Source organism: Electrophorus electricus, chromosome 3 (assembly GCF_041902795.1).
Source record: "Electrophorus electricus isolate QZ-2024a chromosome 3, ASM4190279v1, whole genome shotgun sequence".
In the NCBI taxonomy this organism is placed as follows: Eukaryota; Metazoa; Chordata; class Actinopteri; order Gymnotiformes; family Gymnotidae; genus Electrophorus; species Electrophorus electricus.
In genome coordinates, this window is record NC_137499.1 from 4,010,231 (window position 1) to 4,027,098 (window position 16,868).

Here is a 16,868-nt window from a genome sequence, read left to right on the forward strand (position 1 = left end):
TCACAGCCAGCTGTTGCTACTGTCGCTGGAAAATGTTTATGCAAAATACTTGTTATCCACCCGACCCACGGACGCGGCGCAGCTTAGGGGAAGCCAAGGATGCGCCAAGGTAGAGTGAACAGAGAAGCGCCACTGACAGCCGGCTCTCCCATCCTCAGCGTGTGTGCTGAAACACGGGGAATTCTGAAAAACTGTCGTCACATGCTTATGGGATGTTTTCACTGTAATCTTACTAAACAGCATGCCAAAGCAACTCGGAGTACTTCATGAGGGAAATCGACCTTGAAACAACCAAGCAGTTCATAGCCAAAATCAATGGATGCCTTCCAGTGTTTGTTCAGCGATCGCGCAGACCAGCTGTGGAGATTTGTTTGCTACAGATGAAGCACACCATTTTACTGAACAGGCAGTTGAAAGGAACATGGTGAACACTGAGCTCTTGGCTGAAACACATAGTGGCAGGTATCTGTAAAGGCCCAGGCTGGTGCGTCCAGTGGGTCACATACCTGGAATGCACTGAGACCAACATCTTCAGCGTTTTATCCATGAGAAAACATTTGCTTTGCACTGGGGTTGGAATAATTGAATAGCGTACAGGCACTTCAGTAGAGGAACGTGTATTACAGGAGCATTTTATAAGTACACAATTATATATTCTAGTGCATGTGTCATGCACAAGTTATCAGCCATCCTTTAGCCCATTCACTATTGTTTCTGACCACATCGTTACTGCGGACCAGACGTTATTTGGACCAGCATTCTGTAGTGGAGAGATTTCGCTCTTCAGTAATTTAGGTTTGGAACAAGTGAAAAATCCAAGTATTTAAAAAATCGAGAATAAACATTATTCCAAAGAATCCATTCTCTGTGACAAGGAGCAGTTCATTCTCAATTTCTTGCTTACAGCTCAGCGTACTCCCAGTATCCACATGGCCAATCGTACTCACACACGTGTAGCGCAGTTCGGCTTTCCCTCTCGAGTCACATGGCAAAACATAATAGAAACAGATTATTAAATTGTATAAGTATGTAATATTAAAGTGGACAAATGTGTTTTTTGATTATTATTCCACAATTGTAAGTGCAGCATTGACACTGTCATGGTAGTAGCATAGTTGTGAGCACTGAGCTGGTACTGGTATTAGCAGTGTAATCATGCTGTTACATATGAGTCATTACCAGACTAAGAATGACCTGCCAGGCAAATGTATCCAAAGCCCTTGGGACATAATATGGTCGTACCTTTTTATTCGCATGCTTTTTTCTTGTAGCAGAAGCTGGTGAGGTTTGAGGGTGTGGTGCAGTAGTATTTATTGCCCATTCTCAGAATGACAGCAGTGATCTCAACCCAGAAGAGTACAGTTTTAGGAATGACAAAAACACTATTTCCTCTTTCAGTTAACAGGGTTGCACTGTTGTTGTTTTTCCATCTTATGTACAATAACTGTCTGATTGGTTCTCCATTACTTACTTGTCTGTCTGGACCTCGCGGTCCCACAGGATCTTAGGTTAGCTGTTTTCCTCCACTCTTCGTGGCTTCTCCCATTTGGACCTGGAGCTTTGCCTGTCTTCCTTTATTTGATCCCTGCCACTTGGTTGTGTCTCTCGGTATATGTTTTCCTAGCCATAATCTTGAATCCTGCTACTAGGTGCTGGGTTGTCTCAGAGGCTTCTTTACACAGTCTGCACTGTGTGTGTTCTGTGGAATGACACACCCCTGCTTCGACTGACCCGGGGCTTAGTGCCCATTCTTGTGCTTCCATGATTAGTGCCACCCCGATGTCTTTCGGGTCTTCCTTTTCAAACCATTGGTAGGATTGTCAGATGTCAGCCACCTCTACTGTCTGTCAGTGGCACATTCCATGAAGAACATTATCCCTCCATGGCAGCTCTGCTTCCATGATATCTATGGCACTTCCTAAGCAGCTCATCCTTGTGGGCCATTCCTTGGATGTATTCATGGATGTCTGGTGTCTCACCCTTGAGAGTGTAGTTCACCCTTTTAGATCCCTCACCCTCTTATTCTGGCTGGTGTTCACCCTATGGATGCTGGACTTTGGGTAATACCCTTAATGAAGTCTCAGCAGATATGCTGTGGTATAGTATAACCAGATTTTATATATTCTTCTGGAAGTCCTTTTTGACTAATGGGATGCACTTTTCTCAGTGACCAGACACGTTCGTCCCAAAGGAACGCAGCTGGTGGGAGTGCCAGGGACTGGCTCCAGACCTTTCTCCTAGGCTTTAGCTATTGCATGACCCCATTCAGTGTGGTATTCAGTGCAAAGATTTCACACGTAAATCACAAAATTCATGAAGTGGTTTAAAGATTCGTCACTGGAAGTCATGCGTGATTTGATACTACCGCATATCAATAAATGTGGACTTAGCTGAAAATATGATAAGCAGGTATGTCAGACAAGAGTTCAGGTACCTTTCCACTTATGTAGTGTTTAGTCAATATTGAAACACGAAAGTCTAGACATCAGGCCTTTTATTATTCTTGATTATCTGGTGTAGATGTGTTAGGTGATATAACAGATTTTTTGGGTGATAAATATCAGGTGTTCTATATTGGATAGAAGCAAATATATATATGACATTTATGAAAAGGTATCTGTAATATGAATGTTCATGGCCCAAACATTCCATGTAGTAGCAGTATTTATTTATTTTTTGCACCTGATTGGAATGTCAGGTGTGTTTAAAATTGAGCAACCTGATGTGCTAATGTTTCTAAAGTTACACAATGCTGACATCCCGGCAGGACGCAGTGGCAAAGTGTCCGTCAAACTCACACAGGGGTTAGACAACATTCACCTCTGCAGCTGCGGTTCAGAAACAATTCATTAGAAATGGCCGCTGTTGACCTAGTTTCTATAGGAGCACATTTGCTCTCGCAGCCCTGGTGAGCCTTCTTCCATCCCACGACTCCCCGCCATCCCACACGCTGCTCTGAATTCGAAATATCTGGAAAGGAAAGGGGGAGGAGAGAAGGCCGTCAGAGGGAGGGATACAGACCCACTTATATGTGCTTCCATCTGAAGCCATTTTGGATCCCTCACCTCAGTTACCAAGGTTACTCAAAGATTTAAGGCAATCACTTACTCTCACACAGTCAAATAGTCCTTAACTTGTTTGTGTATCTTCGTCAATGACAAAAATCATGAGTCATTAATGTTCTTCTTATGATCATTTATTTATATACCTAAGCACATTGTTTGTATTACCTAGTCTAGTAGGTATTATTAAACTACATGGCTAGAGGCCTAGTAGGAAGTGAAACCATGTGTTTTGTCATGGCTGGCTATTAGCTGAGAGACTTATAACTGAGACTTTTACACTTCTGTTTTCTGCAGTAAGGCAAAAGTCCCATCAGGTTTCAAGATTCAAGTAACTATTGGTTTAGCCTTTTCCCTAGGTCTACATATGTGTGCAGAGGATCCTCACCAAAGAATGGGACGGTATGTGTGTGTGGGTGTGTGCGTTCGTGTGTGTGGGAGATGCAGTCCCTTCAGTAATACCTTCTGCTTAGTGCAAACATTAGGGATTTGATTCTGAGCATTTATTACTAACACTTTTTGAGAAATTCGAGCTATATGGAATTAATGCATTCCACTGATATCGGTGTGACGCATTATCAGAATAGATGAAAGTACTGAGGAAAAAAACTAATGTCTAAACACAAAAATAGATTCCAATAAGTCTTGTCTTCATGTAGCCTTGGTATCTTGTCCTGCTTTTCTCATATCTTAGTGTTTAACTAGGATAGGACAGCTCATATTTTAAAAATCGTTTTGTTTGGATATAATAGGGATTATAACTTCAACCTTTTTCTCAATAAAGAAGTAAAAGCCTGTTTGAAATGACTAAAAATGAAAGCAAATTAAAGGACATTAAAGAAACTGAAGGGGTGAAAGGGGTAGTGTGTGTAGTGTGGACACAGAACAAGGGATTCATAGTGGGTCAAGGAAAGAGACTTTTCTCTTTCATATGCAAAACGGACTAGTTTCCTGGAAGGCAGGGAAATCATAGCTCCGTACAGATATATTCAAACTCAGTTTAAGTATTAAACAATTTTAGTTTTTCATGGATGAGGAATAAAAAATATTTACAATCGATACTAAAACATCTGAAGTCAAGCCTTCTCTTTCTCCGTGGCAGAGAAAGAAGTTAATCCGACATCTCCTGTTGTTTTGGACAGTTAGCATGCAGATTTATTGTTAGGGTTTATTGGAAAACAGCTCTCACAACAAGATTATACCTAGCAAAGAAACCTCAGGCAAAGAACGAGCCCTACACCAAACCAAGCCCAATGGGCCTCATCCAAGCAGTCGGCTCCTAACGGGTTTAGTTTGGATGGCAGCTTGTTCCTCCACCAATCGGTTCCAGCAATTTCTGGAGAAATGCAGCAATTTTCTGGCCAAATGCAAATGGGGATGTCCCTAATTGCATGCTTCCTGCAAGTGCTGAACATTTTCCCTTTCATAAAATGTACTCCTGATATAACTCATGTCTTACTGATGCAGACCTCTTTCTATTTTCTACAGAGTTTAGGTGAGGCTTTTCAGTTTACTTCTAGTCAGAATTTGTTCACTAAATGCTCTTGCATTCAAAAGAACTCTTAGCCTGCCTCATGGACTTTCCATCTGGAAGCAAGTAGTGAGAAAGGTTTGATTTTCCCTGAATGCATTCCTGTGATTCACTTAACTGTACAGGTGTGCCCCATCATCATGTCACACATTAATACCTGAGTGCCCTCCTATCAAGATCAATCAAACCAATTCATTATCAAAAACGCATCACTGAGAAGCTTGTGGTCGCTGAAATTTAAGCAACGATCATCAGTACTGCATCGTAAACGGTCGGCTGTAGAGTTTGTCTGAGGAGCACTGTGCATTATGAACAGGTTTATCTTCTGTTTATGAGGTCAAGACAGCTGCCGTGGCTGCCTGACCCATCTAAACTAGGTTAAAAGATCAATATATGCCTTAAGAGCATACCCTAGCTTCAGGACAAGAACACCACCGAGTCCCCATAAATTGGGCATCCTGTTCGAAATGGTCAAATGTTTAAATGGCTAGAGGCTCGTGCACTGGTTAGCATTTTCTTGCACATTTTAATATTTATGAACTGACTTCAGTTCATCTCTTCCCTCCCAGCTGCACAGCCCTTGATGTCTAATTGGAGTTGCTCAGGAGGCACTTAGCTTTGTTGCTGGGAGGAGACGGGGTAAATAAGTCTCGACCTTGGCTTGTAACAGACAGCAGAGATGCATGGATGCCTCGTAGCAAGGGCATAATGGGAGCAGCGGGAGCAGGGCGTCACTCTGTGGCTTTTAATGGGCCTCTGCTCTTCTTTCGCTTCTCACTCTGGCACGTACACACACACACACACACACACACACAATACGTATGTGGATTAGCTGGCCGTGCACTCTCTGGAGCTGAGAAGGTGCACACAGGCCTACCCTGTGGCTGAGACAGATCAGTGGGTTTATCTAAGGTTCCTGAATGGAGTCTCCCACCATCATAAAGCGCACTGGACAATGTTCAGGCAGCAGTGAGTCCTATTTAAAAATCTCACAGCACCCTCCCAGAGTGCAGATGGGCTCTCTAATAATCCTTCCTTCCTTCTCTTTCTTTCTCTCTCTCTCTCTCTCTCTCTCTCTCTCTCTCTCTCTCTCTCTCGACATAGGCGCTGTGTGCTTCAAACCTTGACATACATACAGGGACATAAAAGCCCTTTACCAGCACACAGAACCATACTCTGACTCTACTCACACATCTCCATTGTTTACATGCCAGATTGAACTGTGCACACACACACACACACACACACACACCCACACACACAGACGCTCCTTTCTTGCTCTCTCGTTCCTCTTCCCACTAAACAGTGCATTGCATACATAACACACGAGTGAGCTTGCTTATTACCACATGAGCTGGGTAGGTGAATGAGACCTGGCCGTTGCCGTCTACAGTCAGGGGAGAGGAGACCCCCCCACCTGCCAGTGCAACGACGCATTGCAGCCTGCTTGCACCCTTTCACTCATCCTTTGTCTGCTGCTGTATAATCAGGAGAGAGAGTGAGAGAAATGGAAAAGAGGTATGAGAGAGATACAGCAAGAGAAAAACAGCTGCGCGCATCGATCCCCCAAGTCTTGAGTATAACGGCTGTTAACGTGAGTGTGTGTGAAGGGGGATAGAGTGTGCTTCTGTGTGTGTGTGTTCTAAACGGTATCATATGCCCGCTGCTTGCCTGTCTTAGGGGCAGTGGAGATCCCACACTGCCTGCACTGTTACACACACTTTACTTTCAAGAACACCCTCTGGCTCACAACAACTTTTGTGTCGGTGGTGCATTCACACCAGCCTGCGTTAATACAATGTGAAGTGCAGGCAGCCAGTAAGCTCAGACTTTTTTGTGACCAAACAATATGACCAAGCATCAATTTTTCCTCTTCAAAAACCATGAAACAGAAATCCAAACGAAGGGTTTTTTGTTTTTTTGTTTTTCGCTGAAGTTTCATGTTGAAGAAAGAAGCAAAAGGAATGTTAAAAAAAAGACAAAAAGGTATTCAAAGAATGAAAAGGTATTCAGTATGTGCTGGTGACGCTAGTTCCTCGTAGGTGGTGATAACCTCTCTCAAGCTTTCATTCTGTTTTCCTTTCATCCTATGAGCTCCTCGAGCGACTAGTTCAGCAACAAAGCAGTAACACTTGATAGAAGTCGTTACAAAGAGGGTGATTAAAATGGGACACAGGATGAACGGGGACAGGATGGTGCCAGGGGGACGTATCTCACCGTGCCACCGTATCAGCTACCCACTGTGCTGCGCTGTGGTAATGTGCAGTCTGACAATATGGCTGAGACATGCCTGAGACCCAGTGGAGAGAAGTGCCTTAGCCGTGCTGAAGGGTGGAAGGTTAGAAGGGCTGGATCTGACAAGATCTGCTCTCTGTGAGCTCGTGAAGGAGGACACAGTGACTCTGTGCGTTTTGGAAGGTGCACCGGGGAAGTGTTATTCTGTGAGGAGAGGAAAAAAAAAAAAAACGGAAATGAATTACATTACAAATAAGCCATTATTGCCAAATGCTGGTCACACAGTTGATTTTGCTGCAATCAGCGATGGTGTGTAGATTCCTGAATTGACATAAGACATGTGCCTCAGCCTCCTCCCCCAACACCAAGCCATTTGTAGTTTCAGCTTCCTGTTGAAGAACCACTGTCATACTTCCTTTCTCATACCATACAAACTTAATATACAAAATATAACCTGACAAATGTTTGCACGCAACACTCAAAGGGCTTATAGGAACACACCTTATAGGAATTATGCCTAATATAAACACATACATCTCGATTTTCCTCTCATGCTCTGTTCATAGAATGCATGTAACAGTGTGTACTTCAATTAACAGTAAACAAAACGTATGTGTGGTACATTAGTCAGGCTGCTACGGTATGTGGTAACTTCTAAAGTTAGCTTGCCATAACCAAATATAATTTGTAGACTTCCTATCTACTAGGTCATCGCAGATCTGAAAGTTCTGCACCCTACCTAATGCAGCTCAGGTACTGCTGCGTCAAATCAAATGGCTTTTGAATGAAGTACTTTTAGCAGTAAGCATCAAAAACACCATCAGCACCAACTTGTTTCAGCAGCACCCTTGTCATAAGCGAGCAGATTCACTCCAAAGCTGCACGGCTTGCGGAGTACGTGGCTGTTTTTCATTGTGCATGTTGCTGCAAGTTAGTGTGGCTTTAGTGGGCTGCGCTGGCATGACACGAAACTGGGTGAGCGTGGGAGGCCGAGCTGGCGAGCCCAGAAGCCAGTGTGAACAGGGCCCCTTTCCTGCCTGACCATCTTCCTGTGCCAGGCTAGCTCCGAGGCCGTTGCCCTCATATGGCCGACTGTGTGGTCTGCGGCGGCGACCCACTGATCCGGTGCCAGCTTTTCCAACCCAAAACTGAACTGCTACCATTACTACAGAAAGGCACAGCTGAGCTCAGATCGGCCCAAGGGGCGTAACCTTCCCAAATGTCGAACAAACAGCAGGATCTTCCTCTGGCAGAAGGGAAACTGCTAAGGGGCACGTCAGGGAGCGAGATCTTTCCGGAAGAGCGCTTCAACTTTCTACCATGCATCGCTGATGAACATTGTAATAAAATTGATAGGATGACAAGCGACATAAAAACAAGCTTTTACAGCACATTATAAATTTGGGCAATTCACTTTTCCCCCCCTCCTTTTTATGTTTAACATCAATTGGTGTTAACAGAAGTTTATCATTTATGAAGCAGTTAACAAAGTTAAACTGGCACACTGCAGTTTTTAAAAGCTCTTGGCTTGACCCACCAGTATAGTTCTAAAGACACTCAGCCATCCTGTCCAAAGAGAAATGTTGTTTCAAGTTCTTGTTAAAACAAAAGGCATAGTGTTGAAAACAGAAGATGGCGTAAAATAGCACACTTGCCTCATTGCCAATGCACCTGAGATTTCCAGTGGAAAAACGATTTGTGGAAAAGCTGCAAATTCATCTCGCAAAGTATCAGTAATCAGTATGGAAATGCAGTCATCTGTCTGGTCGGAAACTGAGTTTAGTTGCCATGCCACGGCTTCCGTGTATCCACAAAGAGGTGAGGAGCCCTCGGTCCAGCCAACATCAGACTGAAAACAAATGAGCTCCCTGCCTCGCACCCAAGAGGCATCATTACCGAACCATTTAGACAAATGAACTCACCATCATTTCCTGTCTGGGAACTTTATAATTCAATTAGACTCATTTATCGATCACAGACGAACATTTAATGCCTCTCAGAGAAGGCGCAGAGAAATATTTATACACAGGAGTTTAGGGGGGGCCATTAATCTTCGAGGAAAATAGTTGATGACATACGCTGAGGTAAATGATTGAGAAGAAGAACAAAAGATAGGAGCCTCACAGAGCCAGTGGACAAACGGCTAAATGCCATTAGCTGATGAGACCCTTTTAAGGCCCCGACCTCTGATGGAAACTTGAGCAGTGGGGCCATTATTTTGGGTAGAAATCACAGTTCTCTAGTCCACCAGAGCACTATGGGTGGCTAGAGCAGAAAAATAAATCAATCCCTGTCTGGTCCCTATAGAGAGTGCTCTAAAGAAATAACCGATGTGTAGAGAGAGCGAGAGAGCAAGAGATAGAGGAGAGGAAAGGTCGGTTCACTGTATACGGAGGCCACATACTTGCCTTATTTCATTTTCAAGACATTTCAATCACAGACCTGTTTAATTCTAGTGACATGAAGAATGGGACGATAAACAGGATGCAATGTGCTGTTCAGATTCTGCGCATTAGAGCCTAGCCCACAAAATAACGTTTTCCATCTAGTGGGTGCCAGGAAAACCAACCAGTGCCTCATATTAAAGGTCATTTCTTGCCATAAACCCTTATGAGTCAGTCAAGCCAATAATAGTACATCTAACCAAATGAGAGCAGTATTCATAACCACAGTTGATTGGCAGAAAATAATGTCATTCACCTAAAATACACAGATGTAATGAAATCAGCCTAAAAGGACAAGCTTCTAACAATCTAGATTTTATGTTCATAAGCATATTAGAAAGAAGCAGTAATTCTATATTGGCACACTTCTGTGGAGTTGCATTACAGTAATAATCCATAGCATTTTTCACATAAAATACAGCTCAAAGTGTCGTGCAAGTATAACTTGGTTGTATCATAAGAACAGAAAAGGAATCTAATGCAAGTTTTATGCATTTTTTCCAGGATAAAATCTAGATAACAGTGCTCAGTTTGAGTCAATCCTTCTTCAAATTCCCCTATATTTAGGTGTGAAAACAATGAAATGTAACTAAAACTAATGAGCCACCATTGGACGTGAAATCAGTGACAGTGGGTAACTGGTAGTAATTCTGATAGACTCATTTGCTTCTTAATAGATTGCAGGCACACATCCTGACCACCGGGATCTATGCTATAATTGTCAATCAGATAATCATGGCATTCAGACCTTGTAATAACATCTTGGCCAGCGATGCTGGAGCATTAAAGATTTATAGTGCAAAAAATAAACTGCACATGTGCATATGTGCAGACACACACACACACGCATGCATGCACACACATGAACATGCACACACACACGCGCATGCATGCATGCACACACACACACGCTCACACGCACACACACACACGCATGCATGCACACACATGAACATGCACACACACATGCGCATGCATGCATGCACACACATACACACACACGCTCACACGCACACACGCACACACACACACACACACACACACGTTCTTGCCCCTTCTTCCCCCTCAAACTCACTCCCACCTTTTTTTAAAAAGACATTATACACATGGGAACGCCCACACATCCTCCTGATATGAAACACTTGCCTAGATCAATTCTAGGCTACTGGCAGAGCCTGGCACTCCTTTTCATTTATCAGGATTTAAAATGTCATCGCCGCATACATTTGAATAATACATTCATCATTACCAAAGCACCTTGAACCTGCGATATTTTCTCTGTGATGCAGGTCTGTTGGTCAGCCGGACAGACCCTACTCACCATTAGACACTGTGAAAGGGTGAATCCTGTCCACACACATCCCAAGGTGTCTGTTTATGGTTAGAATGAACAAAATGAACAAATAAGTGAGCAAAGAATGAATGTAAAACCTCAGGTTTTAATGTTTAAAACACATCACGGACAAAAACAGACAAAAACAGAGGTTTAGGCAAATGATCATGGTTGGGAGTGTTATTTTGAAAATGCATTCCATTACATATTACTGATAAGCTATTAAAAATGACCTGTAACTTAATCTAAATGCTTACTACATTAAAATAATGTAATCTGATTACTGTCTTTTATTTTTTGGATTACTTTTTAACCCATTAATATCTAAACGTCCTCCTGTAGTTCCAGCCAGCACTGCCACCAACACGAACCCACAAGCTTCTGTATTTCATCTCCAGGGGAGAGTGGGGTAAGATGAGCCAGTGGGTAAGTTGACCCTCCTCCTGTATCTTGGAAACCGTGCACTTTTATCGTCATGCGACCAAACATTTTGGAACCACCCATCATTTCTGCCAGACTGTGAAAAGGAGAAGCACATGGTGGTAAGCACCAATTCACTTTAAAATTGTTTTTTGTAGTCAAAGTAAAGCTAATCAAAGTAAAGCTAATCCAGGTATAAAACTATTAATGATGAATGTTTGTAATTAGCTATGCAAATAATTTAGCTGAATATTAGCCTGAATTGGTAAGATAGATATTTTTTCCAAAATGGTGAATATTGAGCAAATACTGTGGGGTTACACCAGCATAAGACACTGAAGTTAAGTTAACTCTCTGAAGCATAAACTGGTATTTCAATATTATGCAATTTTATCATATTTGTTTTTTAGTTTATTTGGTAGAAATCCAGAAGAAAAGCTCCCATGTCGAGAAACTACAAAAGAAAAACAGACTGGGGCTCCACACCCCTTGAAGAGATAAAGAGGGCAGCCATCGAAGTCACTGGCAGAAAATCCAGAAGATCCCTGACAAAGGACAGAAACATTGACAGGTCAATCCTTCTGAGGTACACAGAAAAGAGGCAGGTAAAGGAAGGAAAAACAGCCGGGTACAGTGGAACAGTGGAAGCAAAGAGGATTTTTCACAGAGGAGGTAGCGGACGAGCATGCCGCCAACATCAGAAGGCTGGCTGACCTGCTCTATGGCCCACTGCAAAGAAATGCTGCGAAATGGCATTTGAATTGGCAGATGGAAGCAACCATTTATCTTAACTTAAAGTTAAATGCAGCAGCTTGACAGAATGATTAAACTAATGTTCTTTTAGGTCAAGATTGTTTCAGCAGTTTTATGACACGCCACCATCTTTACTACCATATGCCCGAAGCAACATCTTTGGGAACCACTATGGCTTTCAACAAAACTACAGTCAGGGAGTTCTTTGACAATCTATCTAAATCTATCGAAAGTAATGGAAGCCCATATGCAACAGTTTACAGCAGATTTGCACATACACCTACCAGTTTTACCAGGTTATCTATAATGGGTGTTAAGCCACTTTTTGTATGAATTGTAAGTTGTAACTATTCAGACTCTAGTCACAACTCTTATGTCTTGTCATTTTTACAGGCATAAATTTCCTCCATACGTAATCTACAATATTGATGAAGCATGTGTCACAGTGCAGACACCAACAGCAGGTAGTGGCAGAAAAAGGAAAAATGCAAGCGGGTGCCGTCACATCTGCTGAAAGAGGAGAGCTTGTGACATCAACAGCACTGGGAATGTAGTCGTGCTCGTGCACATCTTCCCAAGAGTTAGATACAAAGACCATTTCATTACAGGGGCACCACCAGGATCATATGGAACTTCTACCCGATCTGGCTGGATCAGTGAAAACACCTTCAACAAGTTCCTTGAACATCTGGTTCAGCACACCAACTGCTTCTCTGACCACCCCATTTTACCAATCCTTGCCAACCATGAGGCCCACGTTTCCTTGCGGATACAGCAAAAACAAAAGGCATCATCATGCTCACAGTCCTGTCCCACGTCCCATTGCCTGAAGCTGCTAGACAGGTGTGTTTGGTCCATTTCAGACCTTTTACACCAGAGCTCTAGATAGCTGGATGAGATCTAACCTAGGAAGAACAGCCAGTATATGCCAAATACATGGATATGTGAATGAGGTTTTCGTGTCCTCGGTGACACCACGCCACGTCTCTTCTGGATTTAGGTCCACAGGGATTTTCCCTTACAACAGAGAGGGTTTCTCTGATGCAGTTTGAGCCATCCATGGTGTCTGATGGGCCAAACCCTGAGCTGTAGTCTGCTATTGCAAATGATCCACCCATGCCTTCAACCTCCACCTCTGTGGAGCTGCCTTCAACCTCCATCTTTGCTGAGCTGATTCTTGGAGACAACAATCCTAACCGATACACCTGAAAAGCAGAACGTAGGCAAGTGAAATGGCACATGAACAGAGAAAAAAATAAACAGAAGGGAAACAGGGGGAAAAAAACCCCACAGAGTAAAGTAAGCCAAAGAAGAAACAAACCAAGAGGAAAATCACAGTGTACAGCAGCTCTGAGGACAGCAGCCTCCCATCCCACTCGATGACGTATCTGTGCATGAGAGACATGAACCTCGACCTCGAAAGGTTAGAGGAACTGCAAGGAGGGAGCAACAATTCAAACTGCAGTACAACATTAAGCCACATGGATTATTGAAAAGCCATTTGCACTGCAGCAGTTGGTTTGTTCTCAAGTTTCCAAAAGTGAAAAAAGGACTGGTTTTGCATTTGGTATACGTTATACCGGTGTTAATTTGGGCAGCAGTTTTTGATTTAGTTTTATACTTGGTCTTTTGACTTAAAATGTCTTTTTGTTTCAGTAACATTTATTTATTTATTCAGTTTACTTTTATTCAACAAACTCACTGTTTAGTCAATCATATTTATTTATATAGCACTTTTTTTTTACAACAGCTGTTTTCACAAAGTAGCTTTACAAACGTCAGAGTCTGAGTCCCCAGTGAGCAAGCCAAGAGTGACAGTGGCAAGGAAAAACTCCCTAGAGCACGAGGAAGAAACCTTGAGAGGAACCGAGACTCCAAGGGGGGCCCGTTCTCCTTCGGCCGACAGCGGACACTACAATAGCAGCAATACAAACGAAGAGCAGAATAAGAAGTGAAAGTGAGAGAAAAATAAATTAATAATAAAAATGAAAAAATAAGATATCAATGTCTAGTCCAGTTTTCTTTAAGTCTGGTGCTGACGGTGTGTGCATGTCCGAAATCTGAAAAGGTCTGGAGGTAAGTTTCCATGGGGTGAAGGTGTGGTGGGCTACAGAAGGGGGCATCAGGGGGTGGTGGGAGGAGCCACGGCAGCTGAGTTGAGTTGAGGCCCAGTAACATCATGACATAAGAGGTAGGTGTCTGCCGGCAGAAAGAGAACATAGATTATTAGGCATGTCCAGGTAGGAGGGTGTGTAAAATCTGGAACTATAACATGCAAAGATGGGCTCCAGCAGATCTAGCTATGGCAGCACAGCCAACATGATAGAGCCAGAGGGAACATGGCACTCTCTGTCAACAACTTGTGTGAGTGACAAAAGAGAGGTGAAGTGACAGAATCATAACATCCCAGTTTACCACAACTCTCAGTGCTCATGGAGCCCCAGATCTACACCTTTACCTAAGATGGGAAGGAGTTAATAACATGCCTGACTGTACAGATACATTTTCAGCCTAGCCTTAAGTATTGAGAATGTGTCCGAGTCTTGAACATTTACAGGACGTTTATTTCCGTGTGAGAGTTTATAGAAAAAGGCTCTGCACCCTGTTGTAGATTTTCTTATTCTTGGTACTAGTAAAGAGCCTGTACCTTTTAAGCCAAGCAAACGTGGTGGGTCATAATGCACTAAGAGTTCTCTAAGGTACTGCTGGGCAAGTGCTTTGTAGGTCATTAGAAGAATTTTATAATCAATACGAAATTTTACTGGGAGCCAATGTAATATAGCTAAGATTGGAGTAATGTTATCAAATTTTATAGGTCTAGTAAGAACTCTGACTGCTGCATTTTGAACTAACTGGAGCTTTTTTAGGCACTTAGGGGTGCAGCCAGATAGTTAAGCATTAGTCCAATCTTGAATTGATAAATGCATGGACTATCTTTTCTGCATCATGTGAGGAATGTTCTTAATCTTCGCAGTGTTCCTGAGGTGGAGAAAGCCAGTTCCTAGAAATATTATTTACATGAGCTTCCAACAAGAGACTGGAGCTCGATAATCACTCGAAGATCTTTAATGGCTGAGTCTGTTTTTGAGAATGTAACATCATTGGTGTTCAACAAATTGTTACAGAAATACAAACAATTGAAGATATTGAAATTTAAACTTCATTCGGTTGGTTTTATGCCAAGTTGCCGTCACTTGGATAGACTTACCACTAAATGGGGCAAATTCAGCCACAGGAACACTTTTTATAAGGAGCCAATTTTTAGAACCCTTTGTCATGGATACATTCTGATCATTTAAACTGATAGGAAATATCCTGAAGTTAGGTTAGATACTTTCACTGTACTTGTGCCTCATTTTCCCTCATCTTGAAGACCACACAAGTTAAGAATGGTTCATCTTACCCCACTCTCCCCTATTACAGAATATGCTCATTCATTGATTCCCCTGTAACGCAGTGGTGCAAAGCATATCACTGGAACTGAACCCATCTTTGAAGAAGCAATCAGTAACTTTGTAAAGACAAACACTGCAAATCTAGCCAATGGAGACTATATGATCATGCAAGAGCTATAGCGAACTCCATCGAAGGTCCTTTTGAAACCATGAATGCGGGACATCAAAGCGCGAGGGCTAGCCCGCGGCTGCAGTCTCGCCGTGAAAGGCCCGCGGTCTCGCGGGGGCGGGTATCCGCACCCACACCATCGGGTGTCTGTTTCAGATGAACCGACTAACGCGTGGCGCTCCGTGCGCCTTTGAAAGCGCTACGCAATAGCGGAAGCCCGTATCGGCTCCAAATTGCATACATAACAGTGACAATAGCGTTTTTGTAACGCTTTAGGTGCTGAATCGCAAGCTTATACGTTAGCGTGCACAGCGATTTCAAAAGCGTAGCCTTGGCCTAGAGCTCCTGCAGTACATTTAATCGAATAAAAAGCAGGTAGGCTGCCTGTTTATTTTTCTACAAAAAAGCAGATCTCGCCAACACGATGGTTATGACGTATTAGCGCTACCAAGCGAAGCTGTGCTTACTGCCTGACCTTGTTGGCCAACAGCCAAAGTTAGGTTATGCTCCGACACACTCACCTCCGAGTTGACCCGCCAGTTCTCATCATTAGGGTTTGCAGCTCTGAGTTATGGCACCTATGGAAGAGGAGACCATGCGGAGCTCCCAGCCTGCTTCCTCCAGTCTTCGCTCACCGAAAGCACCCACAGCCCTAACAAGTATGCTTTGTTGCTGGTCTGTCATTTCTCGCGATCTGGGCTTCAACCCAGGTCAATTAAAAAGTTCTGCAAGTGTGTACCCATTTATCTGGTGTCAACACTGGCCAGTGCAAAACTGAAACTGTTGCATCAGCTTTGGGTTACAATATCGAATGGCAACGTCCACATCATAAGCGATCCCAGGATGGAAATCCCACTCCCGTTAACTGTGCACAATTAGTGAAGCGACTAAATGAATGAACGGCCCTGCGATCCAGCAGATAAGCCTCATTCACAACACAACTATTTTCACGCTTCAGAAGGGCACTCCCTCTCTGCCGCTGCTCACACGGTCCCTCACAGAGCACAGCGAAGGTGGATCGCATTAGGTAGCTGACACATTGCCTTGAGCTAATGTGGCCATTGAAAGAGAACAGGCAAACTACAGAACGAGGACAAGCGCGAGAGACGGGGGCACAAACAGCTGCTACCCCTCCCCACGTTACCGGATAGAAAGCTGCGAAGGGAAGCGGATGTTTCCTTTATTTAAATCCTACTCTAAGCAGATGCGTCAGCTTACCCTCGCTATTGCAGTTCAGATCCCATCAAGATCAAACAAGCCAGTTACTCAGATCTATATCTAACTAGCTTTGCTCTTCACGTGCACGTTGCAGCATCTTTTAAGATCAGTTTTAGGAAGAGGAAGGTTTCATGGTTTTCTGTTCGGTTTGTACTTGCCTTTTTTGTACTGATTTTAATTACTTAAAAAAGTGTAACATGGCAAAGGACAATCAACAAAGCATAGTGATTTGAGAGGAGCATGAAAAATGTTATTTATCCAAGTTAAACATTTACAGATGTCAATCTACTCAAGTCTACTAAACGCAA

The 16,868-nt window shown here is 43.1% G+C and overlaps 1 protein-coding gene and 1 long non-coding RNA gene across 2 annotated transcripts; one reads left to right on the forward strand and one right to left on the reverse strand.

Annotated features, from left to right (window-relative positions):
* Positions 1 to 2,495: 2,495 nt before the first annotated feature.
* LOC118241072 (uncharacterized) lies at positions 2,496 to 7,232 on the reverse strand. Its single transcript, XR_014122506.1, has 3 exons — positions 6,811 to 7,232; positions 5,940 to 6,071; positions 2,496 to 2,970 (listed from the first exon to the last, which is right to left on the reverse strand). It is a non-coding gene; the product is annotated as an uncharacterized LOC118241072 (long non-coding RNA).
* A 4,236-nt stretch (positions 7,233 to 11,468) lies between these two features.
* LOC113577839 (uncharacterized) lies at positions 11,469 to 12,870 on the forward strand. Its single transcript, XM_081711684.1, is given in 3 exon segments — positions 11,469 to 11,684; positions 11,686 to 12,010; positions 12,779 to 12,870. Coding segments are annotated over 3 exon segments (633 nt in total).
* Positions 12,871 to 16,868: the final 3,998 nt, after the last annotated feature.